General features: G+C 38.4%; 1 protein-coding gene across 1 annotated transcript in view; it reads right to left on the reverse strand.

Moving 5' to 3' along the window:
• LOC138035378 (NBAS subunit of NRZ tethering complex-like) overlaps positions 1–17846 on the reverse strand; it is a 172456-nt gene that overhangs the window by 23972 nt on the left and 130638 nt on the right. Inside the window, 14 exon segments of the mRNA XM_068882083.1 lie at positions 6–116; positions 2456–2522; positions 3009–3312; positions 3594–3670; positions 3904–4039; positions 4218–4457; positions 4759–4803; positions 6156–6243; positions 6853–6894; positions 6979–7154; positions 7790–7869; positions 12879–13215; positions 14360–14462; positions 14547–14605. Coding sequence (XP_068738184.1) covers positions 6–116; positions 2456–2522; positions 3009–3312; positions 3594–3670; positions 3904–4039; positions 4218–4457; positions 4759–4803; positions 6156–6243; positions 6853–6894; positions 6979–7154; positions 7790–7869; positions 12879–13215; positions 14360–14462; positions 14547–14605 — 1865 coding nt within the window.

Genomic DNA, 17846 nt, shown 5'->3' on the forward strand with positions numbered 1-17846 from the left:
CTTACCTGACATCCAAAAAAAGGCATTCTAAATGAGTCATAAGCATTTCCCATTTTGAAACCTCATAACGGTCTGCCAGGGACATGGCTGTACGGAACACTTCTTCCTCAACGGTCCTGTAAAAATGGTATGGACCCATCAGCTGCGCAATAAACAACGACGACGACAACATTTATGTTTTAAATATTTAAATACTATACGGGTTTAAAAGAAACAAAGTGAATGCAGTCGTAGGATGAATACGGATCAGAGACTGACCTATGACTGCGAATTACTGGCACATAAGCGCTCTTGCTTACTGAAGAATGACAGAGAAGTTGAAGTGGAACACGAAATTTAGGCTAAAGAAGTGCGAAAAATGTCGAGTTCATTCTACAGCCAGCAAGTGCGTTTATTCAAGAAGTTGAGTCTCTAATCTTCAAATGTTTAAAGTGACCGTGCAAAAACTCAACAAACAAAACTGAAACACATGATTTCATTCCCTGCGCACGGAGAATGTCACACCGTAACTGCGTCGTGAAGTTGCGAATATTCATCTTTAAAGCAAAGTATCAAAACATGTCTGGCGGTCCATAGTGTTCTTGGAAGCCATTTTAGAGACATTTACCAGTCTAGTTTGTGCATTGCCCCTTGAGGAAGGTGGATGAAATTCCGTAACATGCGAAAACAGTGCAAAATTGGTCATTAGCGCATTGGCATTGACCAATGAGATTCCAGGATTTCCAACAGTGCAGAAGTTTGAATATAAAATAAAATTAAATACTATAAATAAATCAATACCGAAGCATATGCCTTTTGACTAAACTACGCTTCAAACACAGCAAAACAGGGCTTGAAATTGCGACTCACTGGTCGCCAATGCGACCAAAAATTGAGTGCTGGCGACTAGATTTTCAGAACTGGTCGCCAGCTGATAACCCAGGATAAACAGTAGACAACTGTTGCATTTGAATCTTTATATGATGAAATCGTTCGAAACTGGTAGCTAGAACGCGACTCACCTTTCTTTCCCCATTAAAATAATGTATAAATACTACAAGAAAATCGGTTTCTCACATTGTTAATAAATAGCACAAATGTACTTCACCGCGTTTACTAGGCCCCATATTGTTTCAGCGGCTTCATGAAATCGTGGGCGCACTTAAACACCGTATGCTTCTTGCCGGTTAGTTACGTGAATTTTGCGCCCAGAAGACGAAAATTCGGCAAGAAGGTTAATTGAAAATTTAAATCCATCGTCAGATGTGAATGCTGAAAACGTAGATTTAGCCATATTACCGAAGGACCTCCTCGGAACTAGTTGATATTGATAACATATTGGTAATGAACCTAGACATCGCACACTGGTTTGAAATTTGCATGGAACCTTCAAAAAGCAACCTTTACCCTCAATGTAAAGTGGGTTGGAGAACTTGTCCCCTCTGTTAGAAAACGAACACCTAACAAAATGACTGAACAAGGTGATTAATAAATGGAGATAAATATCGGAAGAAAAGTACGTTAAGAAACCAAGTTCCTCTGATTCTAGAGGCTACTGAAACCGTATCCGAGCCGCTCCTTTTATTTTATCTCGGCCGGAGACTGGTACGAACATTGTGGTTGTGTGGGGGCCTTGGCCGAGCAATTGTAGTATTGCGATTAGTCGCGATAAAGGTAAGTTGCTTGTCACTAAGCCGAAAACAACAATGGCTTTAGAGATCTTTCTCGTGCTGTTTTTTTTTGTGCTTTTTGATAATTATGACTTTGCATGCAAAGTTGGCGACCAAAATTTATGATCTGGCGACCAAATTTTCCCCATTTGTCGCCAGCTGGCACCTGAGCAAAAAAGTTAATTTCAAGCCCTGCAAAATGAATCACATTATGCATATCTGGCCTTTGCAGTGATGAGCGGGCGAAAGGGCTGATTAAAAACATGGATAATAGAAGAGACTGGATTGGAAACTATAGGTCACGTGTAGTGTATTGAGCACACTGATTGGCTAAGGGTATATTTCAAGATGGTGGAACCTAGTGGAAATTTGTGACGAAGAAGATGGCGTGAAAATGGCGTAAGTATAGGGAAATTTACTATTGTTTTCCCTCGAGTTTGTGTGATTTTGGTAGTTGCAACATACTGTAAAATATTTAACTGCCTTCTTTTCTTTTTCTGCCCAAACCAACCCGCCCAAGCCACACACGGATGACTAAGGTAACAGTATAATGTTACGGTTGTAATTCATTTGTCCTCAGGAAGCCAAAATTTGCGTCAAAAAATGATCAATTATTTGCCATATTCTAAGCAAAATTCCAGGAATTTTTTGACGCGATTTTCTCCTGTTTTTCGATGTGTATATGTATGTAAACTATGATATTAAGTCTCTTCTATTATCCATGTTAAAAATAAGCAAAAGAAGCAGAAATTACATTAAAAATGCCATATGTAGGAAGACTTAACTTTACACTACGTTACGCTTACATTGCTAGTCCAAGGATGGTCTCTCGTTTATATTCAGGGTCTTGGGCAAAGCGGCCAATGTCAACTCCTGCAAGTGCAGCATGATTTTTATAAGGACAAGACAATAAATGCCACGTTTGCTGATTCGCCGATGTCAACCTTCTAAAAATACACAGAACTGCACTTTTTTTTCCTGTGGTCGAAAGGTCCAGAGCCGGGCAGCTGCGAGTTAAATTCACAACTTTTGGCTAATGCGTTAGATTTCACTTAGCATTTCGTTCTTCTTGATTTCACTGACTTTTCCCGATTACAATGGAAAATTAGCGTTGGGATAAATACCCCGTATCTTGTAAAATATGGATCTGGTAAAGGATTTTTTGTCATTTCAGCCCATCGGACAAGTGATGCAAGTTCATTCATGCTATTGAATTTGCGTGGATTTCTTTGCTGAGGTGTAATTCGATACTAGCATCCTATTGGCAGACAAAACTAACGAAATCGGCTACAATAATGGTTACTGGCTGACGACTTTGATTTTCTCACGGAATCATTTCAGGCTGACTGCTTGACATACCCTTTCCCAAACTATGAAGAAGCTGCCCTTGGACGAAGTCAGCCATTCGATTGTGATGCTGAATCAAAACGTTAACCCAAGATTGGGTTTCTTTAGGCCAGTCAGCGTGCACACCAGCAGCTACGTGATAAATTATGTGATCAATCAAATCCGAAGGCAAGAAATGATAAACGTCAGCTTGACTGTGACTTTTCAGCCACGGCTGCAGGGCATTGTAAATGTGAAGGGCAAAACAATATGCTGCTAAGTAAAGACACAAATAGCTATTGCCAAAACTGCTGAAAAATTCATCGACCTGTTCTGCCTGAAATAGAAAAGGCAAAATTAATTATGCTTCACACAAACGTTTGGTTGTACCATACAGTTGAAAGGCAAAGTAACTGTTATCATTTGTAACCGTGTTTTACTGAAAAGTATGATAAGATTACCTCAGGAGCGAATAATGAACTAGACAAAAACATAAAAAAATGTGTCGGTGCTGTCAGTTTAAAGTTTAAAGCTTCCACACCTTTTACCAGTTAGCTCAGTTGGAAACATGTCGTTAAAAATACAACTCTACACTTACGTGTAGATGTCTATGCAAACCTTGTCAAGTGCAAGAAGGTAAGCCATTCCCATGGAAGAATCATCTGTTAGAATAGATTCTGCTAACTGAATCATCACTGTCAAAAAGAAAAGAGAAGTCATATCAAAAGAGCCCATTCAATTTGGGTTGATAGGAACAAAAGTGGACAAAATATGACGGAACAAATGTTCTTTGTTTAGTGGGTATTAATTATGATCATAACAAGTTCAATAGTTCTACGCAGCCTCGTTTGCAAATAGAGAAGCAATAACAGCTGTAAAAAAAATCAGTAAGCCGTTATTACGAAAAAGGTGCACGGCCACATAGTACCTTCACTTGTTGGTTCAGTTATTGTTCCTTCAGACCTGCTTTCTGACAACTTTTGAGTCCTCAGTAGGCAGCGACTGAACAAAAGGGGCTTGTCTGCCACCTGCTTGGAAAGGTGATCTTCATAGGGCAACTTATCCTAAGAATAAACAAGAAAATCGACCGACCACAGCAACATGTTACCAGTACATTCAGTGTTAAAGATGTTCATCAAAAAGCTTACAAATCAATCATGTCAGTGTTAAAGAAAATCTCTCTATGAAGCAAAGAAGACCCATTCACCTGCCCATTCCCTACAAAGAATTTTCATTACGTACCCCTTTCGATCTTGTGACATGCCCTTCCACCAATGTCTTGTAGAAAGGATGAAATCCAAGAGTGGGAAGTGCCTGAGAGCTTTGCGTGATCAATGGACTGTCTACAACCGTTGTCTGCTCATCACGCAGAGGCCTTATCCACTTAAAAGTACTCTTCCAGAATTTCTTGTCCCCTACAGCTGACAGAAGAGACTTGGGGTGTTTTAAAAGGCCCTGATCGAATGATGAAGTTCCATTTTCCTAAAATAGAGATTGACGAAGAACTGCTGACAGAATTCTTTTTCACCACAAACCGCTTTTAGCAAGTTAAGTAAAAAGTATGTGCAAGCACTGGCTGGATGGCACATAGAGTAGTCACCTATCAAGAAACTTGATTTCTGTACTGTTGAATTCTCTTACATTAGACATGGGTAGGCTGTTCTCACATCGCCAAATTGTACTTGAGATTATAATCAAGTATTTACCAATCAACAGGAGAAACATGAGAATCATAGGAAGTAATTATACCATGACATACAAATTGCTTTGAACTGAGCCATACCTGATCAGTTGCTGTCATGTGGCTATTTAACTCCTGATACAAAATCTGGAGGTGAAGAACATTAACCCGTTACCTATTTAGACTTGGCCTTGCACTCACATGAACAAATGAAACTGGTCCACAGCATAACACTGACAACTTAAGATGATTCCTCAGAAAAAAAGTTGTTGAACGATTTTCTTGAAACTTTCCCTGAATGTTTTTTTTACTAATCCCTGTTTTGAGAACTACAATAAAAAAGACATGTCACCTTGCTTGCTTAAGAGATACAATGGGCCAACCTTACACATTGATGTCTGTACTGATACTAATTACGCGCGTTATTTCATCGGCTCAGGGTACATTTTGCGGTAGCTAAACGAGAGAGTTTTTAAAGTAACATTTGAAAAAAGACCTGATAGGTAGAAAGTCTAGAGTATATGGAACACTGTCTTATATAGTTTATGGAAAAATCACTCAACTTAAAACGACGTCGACTCAAAACGTTTCTCGAGGCGTTGTTTTCAAGATCATAATTTATATCTCTGGGTAAGGGTCTCCGTGTAGGTTTTTCTCTTTTTTTCCTTCAGATAAATTTAAAAAAAAAATTAAAAGGGGGAAATCTGTACACCAAAATTATGACATAAAAAACATAGGTCATCGTGCTTGTTTAAGAGTAAACACCATCGTACCTGTATCTCGATTATCGTAGATCGTAACAAAATTCGCCATGTTCTCGGAATGCGCGCGCTTATTCGCAGAGAATTATGGGTCATTCACACCTTCTCTCCCGTGTTTTGAGAACTGTTTCAGCGTGTATGATCGACTTACGCCATATGTGCAATGTTAGAAATTTGACCAATTTATAAATATTGGCACACCATATGCACAGTACAGGATGCGCAGTGCAATACTGAGGAATCACCTTAATCATTTTGAGTGCAGACCAAAACATAGAGAACTGTTCCATAACAGTGTACGTAAATTATGGTGTGTCTATAGAGTATGCAATAGTGTCAAACTAAAAAAGAAGAAGCTAGGAGAACCGCAAGATGAAACAATAAGATAAGATAAAAAAGCATAATCCGCAAAAATCACTGAACCTTGATTGAACATGTTGTGCTAATTTGTTAGAAAAGCAACCCCTATGCGTGCAATTTAGCTTTTATCATCGCTGATTCAATGGCCTGATCCTTTCTCAATTCTCGTTGAACAGAGATGAGATGGTTGACCTTAAACACAAAGCAAGAAAACCAACCATACGATTTCTGTATAATCTCAAACCTTTCCATATTCACAAACATCACAGCAAATAATACCCTTGTGTGATTACTTTCCAGCAAAAAAAAAAAATTATTTGCTAAAAATTGTTTAAACAAAAATTGTCATGCTATATATATACATATATATATGTATACCGTAGTTTCTAACAAACTTCTGGAGATTAGGAGTGATTCCAACTCATCTGGTGTGCAGTGCGTCATTGAAAATGCAATAAGACTTTGCCTAAAGTCATCAAAAAAGCAAATCAATATTTTATTAAAGTTGCATACGGAAGACTATACACTTCATTAGAAATAAAAAAAATCTGCCTAAAGATTTTAGCTGAGTATAGCACCTGGTTTGGAAAATAGTTGTTTCAAATAATGATTGTGCATATTGACACAACGATGTTCACATGTTGTCACAGCAGCCATTTTTAGGAGAGAACTATTCGCTTGATTCTCCAAGCCAATAATTATGACATCTACAGTGTAGTCAAATAAGTGAAAGCTTTGTAGGTACAGTAATATACCTTGCACAACAAGGTGTCAATGGCAAACGAGGCAAAACAAGGAACTAAAAGGAACACGGAATATTTTTCCCTTTCAGCTTTAGCCCCACCTCCGCCTCCTTTCAAAATAAGCCCCCACAATGCTTGAAAGACCTCGATTGTATTGAACGTTTGGGCCTAAAAATCATCTTAAATGACAACAAATGTTGAGGAAGTGGCATGATCTGTATCAAGTGTATTTATTTTGTTCCTTGGCAAGGTGCTGTTAATTTGATAACCAATTACCATAATGACAACACCATTGTAATGAATGATACAATTGTCAACACCAATTACTTTACCTTGCCCTCAAATCTTTAAACTCCTTGCATTCTCCAAGAATCCTAATGAAAATATTTTGAAACCATGTAACTTTGAAATAAGAGACATGTGCTTAGTCACTATTCTTGTAAGAGACAGAGGTTTACCTGCAGATAGTCCACACAGGAATGTATTCTTCCTCCACCAAACCCTGACATGTTTCACAAGCAAATATGTAGTCCGAGACTTGTAAGGCACATTCAGCCACCAACATCAGCACACGACCACGCCTTGACTTTTCGTCAGCTCCGGAGATTTGCAGAAGGTTGGCAAGATGAAGGATCTGAAGGGAAAGATGAAAACAAGATCTACAGTACAACTTGCTAAAAAGGCAAATTTGTTATTTATGATAACTATAAGAAGAAGCAGTACCACAAATTTGGTTATCAGTATCAAAACAAAGAATATCTTCACCTAATGTCAACTGTCTGATCTGCAAGAAGGTTAGGGAGAATAAAAGACACGATAGTGGCCCAGGTTTGCGAACAAGACATATCAATGTCAAATAAAAATGATACAAAACCTTTGAGGTAAAGCGCAGCTGCTTTGCGCTATGTTCACGTGCGACGTTTTGCACATGACTAAACATAAGAAACGTGTTATCCTACATGTATATCATATCCTCTTAAACGATTCCATTCAAATGCTGTCTGTATTTTTTCAGAAGTTCTCTACAATGTATGTCCCAAATTAATTACCATTACCCCTCAATTATTGATCCTGTTCAAAGTTCTCAAATAATTATCAATATATATCTGGTACAGAGCTTTGGAGTGCGAGACGTACTTCTTTAATCGACCGCCGTTGAAACCCGTTCCGATGTCACCTTGAACAATAAACTCAACTGGAAATGACTTACTCCAAACACACTTGGTTGATAAAACATGACCAATGGGTAGAGCTAAATGAGAAGTCTACCTTTTGTTTCTTCTTGTAAGCTGATGAACTTGATTCCAGCACCTGTCTAATCAAACTAATTTTGTCTTCACAAAGACGCACTACAAAGAAAATGTTCCAAATCTCTAATTAGGAATGAAAATATACAAGACCAAATACTTAAAAAACAGCACTCCTGTTTTGATATTTGTATTTATGGCAAAGAAAAGAAAACAAAGTCCTATATCCTCCCTAATGCTTAAGACAAGAAGTTATACATGTTAATAATAATAGACCTTTTCACGGTTTTTGACGCCATCTTGGTTGGAGGGCAAATGCGGCTTCGTGGTTTAGTCGTTTTATTAATATCATTCACTCAATGGAGAATTAGATCATTGCACAAGGCACAACTTCTGCAAATTTCCCTTTAATTGCAGGACCAAACTGTCTTCACCTACAACCAACGAGGCCCTTTTGACATTGCGTATCCCAGCAGTACGCATAACAGCTGATTCATATTACCCGTAATTATCAACTGACAAACAGCTGATATCAAAACCATTTTTGGCGGTTTTCTTCTTTCTCACCCTGTGTCAAAAGAGAGCTGCACACCCTTCCAAGGTCTCGAATCTCGTTTAGCCGCATGGTTTTCACAGCCTTGGATATATTGATTGATGACTTAGAAACGTAAAAACACATTAGGATAATGTTAAGCTTTCATGCATTTGGCCTGAAAACCTTATGTAAATTTTACTCTAAATGCTTCAGTTTCCTCAAAATACCGCTGACACTAAAAAGAAACGAGAACATTCTCGTGCATCAATGGAAACTCTGCTTAATTTCGCATCGAAGAGCGATCTTTAGAATCGCCCTATAATGCAATGCGATCCTGATTTGGCATATTGGTACGTCATTTATTTCGTCATTATATATCTTGTTACTGGGTTGCCAAACCCAGTCGGAATCCCGGTTTCATTTCGTGGGTTTTTTTGTTATTTTTTTCCGTGTCGGGAAAAGTCTTGCCTGTCACTCCCCTGCTAAGTGGTGTCTTTGTGCATAGAGTCTTCTGTGCGTATTTTGTTAGGTTTGAGGGGGCTGGGGTAATGCGTAGTTTGCTCTGCACAATTAACCTGTAATGGCGTCGAAAGTCATTGTAACGCGAATGGCTTTTTAGTACATCTTTAAAGAAAATATACCCACATGGAGCTCAGGAATGGAACGTCAAGACAGGCGGTGAAACATAAAGATCTGGAATCTTAAAAAAGCGACGAGCAATGGACTTCGACAGCGTGAATCTTTCGCCCGTCGCGCCGAAATCAAAATATGCTGTACCTCTAATATTTCGCCAAGGTGGTGTTACGTACAACACTGAAACCAAAGGGAAATTTCTCTGGTAACTTTCGGGTTCAACAAAGACAGAGAAGGAATCGAACACCACAAGTAGATCTGTGATCTCTGTTGTGTGTCTCACAGTGTTTACTGAAGCCGCATCTATTTAAAGTTATCCTGTTTGTCTGGCAAGTAACATTCATTTTGTACTCAACTCTGCAAAGAGTAAAAACAAATGGAAATGTGGCAGTGAAAAATTACTTGAATGAAAGCTTGTTGTCTCTTTTGTGCTTTATTATTTACGGTCAAGGTTCTTTCGAAAAGGGTTGAATGTGAACTGTCAGAAATTTATTTAATTGCGTATGCTTTGTGATTGTGTGTTTCGCTTGCACGCACGCAACTGAAATAGGAAGGGTTTCTTGCCTCTTATAGCAAATATGTTGCTTGTTTCAAGAAATGTTTCGGTGGAAAATATTTCAGTGAAATTTCCAGCTTTTGTAAATTTATCATGTTGTGTAATTTTCGAGCTTAGCAAATTTGCATACATGTGCTGAAATGTGATACGGGGAGAATTTTTGTGGTCACGCGTAAGTCACGAAAATAAACAGGTCTGTTGGAAGCGTGCTTGAGTTTCAACAAAATGACCCCCAAAATCGGCAAAAGATTGTGACGCTGATGAATAATAAAGTAGCTGCTATTACCAAAACGATGGAATTACCTGGTGATAAATAACCTTGTCTTGGAGAGTAAATTTTTGATTTTCCAGAAACAATGGTCAACCTCTGAGAGTTGGGCGATTGTGATCTTTCTGTTGAATTTGCACATTTCTTGTCAAAATTTATAACAATCGAAAGAAAAAGAAAACTAACAAAAACAAAAACCCGGTAGCTTGGCATCATTTGATACAGATGCTTCACTGTTTCGCGAGTAAACATGCCGCGGTAACTTGATCACTGCGCCCGCTGAATTCGATGTGCGATTTACTCGGTGCAGCCAAACTTGTACAATTACAACAAAACAACTAAAATCTCCCAAACTGTTTTCCGCTGATGGTAACTTTTTATATTCGTGGTTCAAAATTAATGTTGTTTTCATGTCGTAGATTTTGTTACCGATGGCAAAATATTTTATGCTCGATCGACCGTCCTGAAACTTCCTTCTGCTCTTCTTAAAAATTGTGTATCCATATTTATTTACTTTTACTTCAATATTTGTTTTGCATAAAGCAAGCTAACAAAATCTGTATCTTGCTTGGTTCGCATTTGATAGCATTAAAATAGAATTTTCGGTCCTATGCTTCTGTTACTGAGTGGTATATTTCTTAGGTCGCTCAGCTTTCAACTTTTGTTTACAAAGCTGTCAGTGCACGCTTACACTTGTGGTGGAAAGAAGTTGCATGATCAACATGTCAGCCCAGAAGCCAATGTTTCTCGATTCCCTTTTATTTTCTTCAGTCTCTCTGGGTTCAGTACTTTGCTAGTAACCACATGTCTTCTCAAGGGGCTATTTATCTAAGACTTCTACCATGGCGCTACAATGATAGACAATACCAAAACAATATCGTGTAATGTTAGACCTACATATTACGCAAAGGCAACTGTCAACATGTCATCCCAGAAGACAATGTTTTTCACTTCCCATTTATTTTCTTCAATCTTTCTGGGCTCAGTACTTTGCTAGTAACCACATGTCTTCTCAGGCTATTTACCGAAGACTCCTACCATGGCACTACAATGATAGACAATACCAAAACAATATCGTGCACTGTTAGAGCTACAGATTACGCAAGGACAACTTGAATCTCCTGGAAGACAACACACAGCTCAGTTGACATTATGGAATAAATCGCTGTGTTACTTCACTACCACACGTAAGCAATGCGTGTCAATTTTTTTTAAAGAGGACAGGAATTTCTTCTTTCTGACAAATGATTAATTAATAGGCCGGTAGCCAGGTTTTTAACCTCAGAAAAGGATCTGTTTCGTCGTACGAACGTGTGAGGACCTGTGAGCCATAGGGACTTTGCTGGTATGACTTCTGGTATGATCAAAAATAAGACACAAACAGCAGTGATAAACATATTGAACTTGTTCATTTTAACTATGACTTGACGTTTCGTATGTGCTCTACATACATTTTCAAAAGTAACCGTTGAAATTTAAAACAGCTATTTATATATAACAAAGCGGATGAGGGGACTGGAACCTAGATTAAGCAAATACTTAACAGTAAAATATATAATAATAATAATTATAATATTAATAAAAACAGAAAAGATTAATAAAGCATCGGCTTTTCACTTCCGACGTTGACGTTGAAAGCTGGCTCAAGTTCTTGAATAAAGAAGGTCTCTTTTATTTTACAATGATAGTCAGTTTTGCCCTTCGCTAAAATATCAAAATGATCCCACTTGATGTTATGTCCAGTGGCCTTGACGTGGTCAGCAATGGCTGAAGTATTGTCATTTTTAGCTAGGGCCTTAAAATGTTCGGTTTTTCTATCGTAAAGCCGCCGTTTAGTTTTACCGTTGTAAAAACCATTACAATCCCAACAATTTGCTCTGTAAATAACTCTGGATTGTTGTGAACGATTAATACGGTCCTTGTAAGGAAAGAAAGATTTTATACATCGAGTGGTATGACTTCTGGTATGAACTGTGAGTGACCCCCACCCCCCTCCCCCCAACTTGAAAAAAAATGCGTAGAACGCTGCACGTACCACAGGCAACCCAGTGTACCCTCACGGAGGGTCTAGTATTGATGTAATACAATCCGTGATCGTTTGTCTCACAATAAAGGTTGCGTGCTTTGAACTTTCCTGTTATAAATAGCTTTTGTATTTCCATGTTATTAGAGAAATAAATTACGTATGTGCAATTCTTGTCGATTTTGCCGTCTTTATTTACGCACTCACATTGTGATTTGCTTTTGCGCGTGCCGCATGACGCTAATTAAATCACTACCATTCTTTTGCGTTCGAGTAATATAAAGATTATTTTATAACGTTGCATTTGATACTTGAAAACTGTATTATTTTCATCTCTATTCAGGGACTAGTAATACATTTTCATTTTCACAGTGATTGCCTGAAGGGAATGACAAACATTTGTTGTTCATAGGCCTTATTGCATTTAGTGGCTCCTAGAGGAGATGGAAGCTTGCCTTTGGAGGCTCCGATCATCGCCTTGTACTTTTTCTTCACCTGACTCCAGATTCCCTTGATAGTGTTCGTGTGGGCTCCTGTATATGGATCCACAAAGTTCTCCGAGTAGTTCACCATGAGGTGGACATAGCAGAGGTTGTTAAGGTTGAAAAACGGGGAAAACTTGTCAGAAACAATTAAGGTTTCAAGTGATACAAAGTGTTGTATTAGTCCAGTTACCAGAGTAACCGGACGAGGAGGGCCCGGCCACTTCCTCTTTAAACCATGCCAAAAACCCAGGTGCCTCTGGAAATCCGCCCTCTGTTCTACTAGCGCTTACGCCCAAACATGGAATCGTCGATTTCTACGGTCTTTCCTCGGCCGCCTAACTTGATATCGCCATTCAGGATTTTCTGGAGGAGTTTCTGGAGTGATGTGATGACCGTACGCTGTCATAAACCTGTTAGGAGAGACACTTTCTTGTTGGACTCTTCAATGGACCACAGGAAGATGACGAACAGCTACTGCGCCAGTGCAGTATGTGGGACCATCATAACAAAGAATAATCAAACAATTTGTGGAATGCATTCATTTCTTTGACCTGACGGGGGACGGTAAGCTGTAGAGATCAATAATTTTACAGATACGAACTTTCACATACCTTGTAGGGGAAGAATCGAGATTCCAAAATCACTAAGCACAGCCAATGCTGCGATCAAGTCACACTCTTCCTGCAGAGCAGGTGAATGATCCTCAATAAGATTTAAGCATTCTCTTGCCAGGTCCATCACCTTATCAGACAAATCAGATGATGAATTAAAGTACTCTTTGGCAGCTTGCAAAACAAGTTCTGTTGCGCGGGAACATTTGATACGAGGACCCAACACTGGGTCAGCAGGTTCTGGATAATCATCTTCCATTGATGTTTTGCAAATCATTTTACCAGCCAATAGGATACACTCCTTTCTGCCAGAGTGAAGAAGGGTTTCAACATAGACCTGAGGTTAAAAATTAATGTTCAAAACACAACCACTGCAGGTTTAAGAGAGTAAGTTTTTTTCTACAGCAATTCGCAGAGCTGTTTGAAATATATATATGCTTTCTTGGTTGGATGTATCGGTGCTAGTTTCAGAACCTTGCTTCTTAACACCATTAATCACAAATTACCAATAAATGGAGCAGAGGAGGAGATGGAATTGCCTCCAACAATATGGACTTGACTTACAAAAGTATGTGGCTTGAGTTCGTTGGTTTTTTACACTGTTGTTAGACTTTGCTTTTAAAACAGATCAATCAACACTGTGCCATGACTTAAACTCGTATCATTACCAATATCATGAATACATCTTGGCTGTCATAGGCACTATTACAAATTGTAATTGTCTTTACTATCCACGAAGTTCGCTTAAGTTTAAAAAGAATTATTTACAAGGCTATAATAATAATAATAATAATAATAATAATAATAATAATAATAATAATATATATATTTTAAACATTACTGTGTTTATTGCATAAAAATTTCAATCCCTCAGAATCAACATTGATATCGCAAAAAAAAAAAAACTGAATACGATAATAAGATGTAAGATATTAACTTCAAGTACGGAAATCTACCACGAATGTTTTCAACGAATATTTGCATGTCCTCTCTCGATGTCAAAGTAAATGTCTGGCAATTCTAGATGGATCCTCCTATAAGCTCGCGAACCTCTCAAGCATAGTAATGCTGATCTCAGCAACGCAAAGGACACCCTAGCTCTGATCCAGGACATGGTAGTCACGTAGCTTTCCCCCTTCTTTTTAGCAAGTAATTCAGCAAGCCTACTGTGGTAACGCTTACATTCTGCCGCCATAATAATAATGATACTAATAATAATAATAATAATAATAATAATAATAATAATAACCAAGCTTTGGCCCCAAGCAATTAATAGCACTGTAAACTATACTAATAACAATAATAAATAAATTTAGTTTTAATTTTTTTTAGCCTTGTAAATAGTTCTTTTTATCGTCTTTATTATATATCACATGTAAAACTGTGCTACTGTGGTTCCATAATTACCTTCCAAAAAGGTATGTATGCACGCAGCTGGTTTAAAAGACTTAAAAAGCTAGGAATATTATGACCGGATGTACCTCATAACACACAGATGCATCAATACATGTATACACATCTTTTTGTAACTTCAACATGTGACCAAGAAGATTTTTCCACTCAGCCTCTTTTAACTGGGGACTCCTTTAAAAGAAAAAAAAAACAGTTAGTGCTTTGTGTAAAGCACAAGAAGTTAGAATGCCAGGTTAGTGTGTTTTGGTAATTTACCGTTTTGTAGCAGCTTTTGTCAAGTTTACCATGAGACCTTTAGCTTCTTCCGCTTTTCCCTACACCAACAAAGTATTCATGTTACTATTACTCAACACAGTGTACCATACACAAGAAATTAGACTCTGAAGCCTAGCAAGCTAAACAGTGTGAGGGGGAAGGGTTGGTTGGGCAATTAAGAAAAAAAAAAATTGCTGCCACAGCAAAAGTAGAGAAAAAAAAATTCGAGCAAGCCTTTCTACGCGTAGGATCCTGTTCAACCACATGAAAAAGTCATCTGTAATTTTTGGCATAATCTAATTTCAACAAACAAAAATGCTGTGCAATTATTTGTGTAATAATCACTACAGAGGTGCTGTAAGGAGGGGGGGGGGGGGGGCACTGCTTCCACTATGATGGTGGAAGCGGTTTAAGACTTAGGGGCACAGGTACACCACATGCTTTTATGTTTGGTCAAGGCTTTGTTACTGTAAGGGGGTGGGAAGTAAATGGAAACCAGTTTCAACACTTTCAAGAGACCTTGTTATTAGCACGATTGACACTACAACACTTTATCATGCGACAGCAATGTTACGGTACCATGTAAAACATAGTACCATATCAAACAACAATTATTGCTGAAGAAGATGCAGTCATTTTTGTGATGTCACAACACCCTATATTTTGCCTTTAGTTGCTGACATCTGAAAAACGAACTAGGTGACCCCACTTTTTTATTGCACAAAAGTGATAAGCAGGCCAAGATGAAACTTTCTGCAAAGTTTTAAAAAAATCTGGAGCGGATTCAGAGCTGCCTCTAATTTTCAATTATATAAGGTGGCTCTGAATCCGCTCCACAGATTTTTTTTAAATCTTTGCAGAAAGTTTCATTTTGGCATGCTGATTACATTTCAGAAATAATAAATGGGGGCCACCGAATGTGTTTTGAAATATGAGCAGCTAAAGCCAAAATATGGGGTGTTTTTGCAGGACTTTCCTGCTGCCACGGTCACTTGTTACGTCACAAAAATGATTGAATCTTTTTCAGCAAAAAGTGATATGGTACCAAAACATTGCTGTTCAGTGATTAAGTGTTGTAGTGTCAATCCTTCTAATAAGAACGTTTCTTTCAAGTGCTGAAACTGGTTTGAGCCACCTTAATGACGTTCGCTATCATTGCTACTGCGCATTTTTTCGCGCATGTCACGCACACGTCTTGCAACCCAGACCACGAAGGAAAACACGATGCTAAAGGCGCAAACATTTTCCACAAGAAAGGAACGTGAAAGCAAGTGGCATCATGGGATAGCTGTGGACCCAGGTCTTCTCGGAAATGTCACGCCATAGTGCGAATAGACAGTCACTTTGAGAACTTCGCAGCGATTTCACTCACTTAAATGCTCGGTGACCTCCATTTTTCTTTCCATAGATCACTTCCTTTCCCGATTTTGTCCATTTTAACAAAAAACAAAAAAAATCTATACGTGAGAAGTTACAAATATTTCGCCTTTTATACTCTCGTACGACCAAAGTTTTCTTCCTTAGACTACTATGTATCGTTTTTCAAGGTCTATTCACCTCAGGAAAAGACATCAGCTGTAAAAGTTTGTTTACTTATATTAGTTATGTTGAATTGAGTATGTTTACCTAATCTAAATTTCACTAATGTGCACCTCATGATCTCGAAAATAAGCCTTTTTGGCAAAAGTAGATCACTACCTTTCTGAGTGGCAAGTTTAAAAAAAATCTGTACATGGGAACGTTTTGGGCGCGAACGTCCTTAAATAAGATATTCAATACTGATTTCCTGGCATTGGATTTAAAAAAAAAATCAAATTCTCTAATATTGATAGGAAGGCTGTTCCATAATATAGGACCATTCTTAAGATTATACCGCGGGACAACGAGAATGCTATTGGAGGAAGAGTGCGAAGACCTGGTCGGTGAAGCACCATAGTTAAGAAAGTATGGTAACCCATCGATGCGAGAAATCTTGGTTTTATAGCCATGACATCATCGACCGTCCGTATGTACGTCCACCCCTCCATGTATGCCAATGTGACCAGTTTCATGCTAGTTTACAGCATAGATCTTTGATATTGGACATCCATGTTTTGATCAATTGACTTCTGTCAAAACAAGGTATCTGCTGATCAGCATCGCGTGACCTTTTCGCGTGCTCTCCAAGCTGTTTTTTCAAGTTGACCTCTGACCAGGTACTGGTTTTCGATTGGACTGCAGGCTCAACCCAGGTTAACTTACCTAAACATAAGCGAGGCTTCATTTTTCGCGTGCTTTCTGCGGCTCGACACCGCTGCACGGCCATACTACTTCAACTATAGTTCTTACACAGTCAACGCTTTTCGTGCTCAGGTGGAAAACGGTTTGTAAGATGTGTTCTTTCTGCATTTTTCGCTGGTTTCAATCCAGTTTGACAAGTCATGATATCTGTGGTCCACACTGGCGGCTATGCCGTTATTCAAGTCAAGCATCGGAGGGATAAAAACTTAGAGCTGAAAGTTTATTTTTAATTTGCTTAGAGCTGCTTTTCTCTCTGTATGGCAATTTTTGGAACATCTTTAGAAGCTCTGATAAGGTTACATGATTCCTGGAGGACCTATGTCTAGAACAGGAACGAAAGGAGAGCGAAAGAGAACGACAACGACAAAACAGAATACCAGTAATAGCTCATACTTAGCGGAAGAAGTTACTCTACAAATTCTTTCCTTGGGCACTAAACCGTTTGTTATTTTTACGGATGCGTTATTTAGAGTGGATGCGTATTTTTAATCGGCGATTAAAAATTGATTAATTTGTTTGTTTGTTTTGCACTACAATGCGAGCAAACAAGTGCTTTTTTAATCCGTTTGTCCAACTGGTTTTCGTTGTGCCTCGACAGTGACAAGAAAATTCTCCCTTACGTTACTAACATGTAATCGCAATGAGTTCACGTAAAATTAGGGGGAAATTTCACTAGCTTGTGTTTTCAGAAGTTTGTTTAAAGCACCTAAACGTTATTTAAGTGTTGGAGCGGATCTTGTTTGAAGTTCGTCCTTTCTTGGTTACATTGCCGTATTTTGCTGATTCTTGTTGTAAGCCAACCTGGCGTGTTTCAATAAAATACATCAAAATATGAATGATCTCGCTTTCAGAGATAAAGCGGAATAGAGTACATCAGTAAAACTCTTCTTTGACCTTGAATTGACAAAGTTTTTTTTATGGCTTCTAATTTTAGCGTGATTCCTATTCGCTGGCTATTAACAGTTGACTCTGAAATGCCTTTTTTCCTTTTCCATTCGCTCTCTGAGGGTGTGCTTGTTT

Source organism: Montipora capricornis, chromosome 2, assembly GCF_036669925.1.
Source record: "Montipora capricornis isolate CH-2021 chromosome 2, ASM3666992v2, whole genome shotgun sequence".
Taxonomy (NCBI): Eukaryota; Metazoa; Cnidaria; class Anthozoa; order Scleractinia; family Acroporidae; genus Montipora; species Montipora capricornis.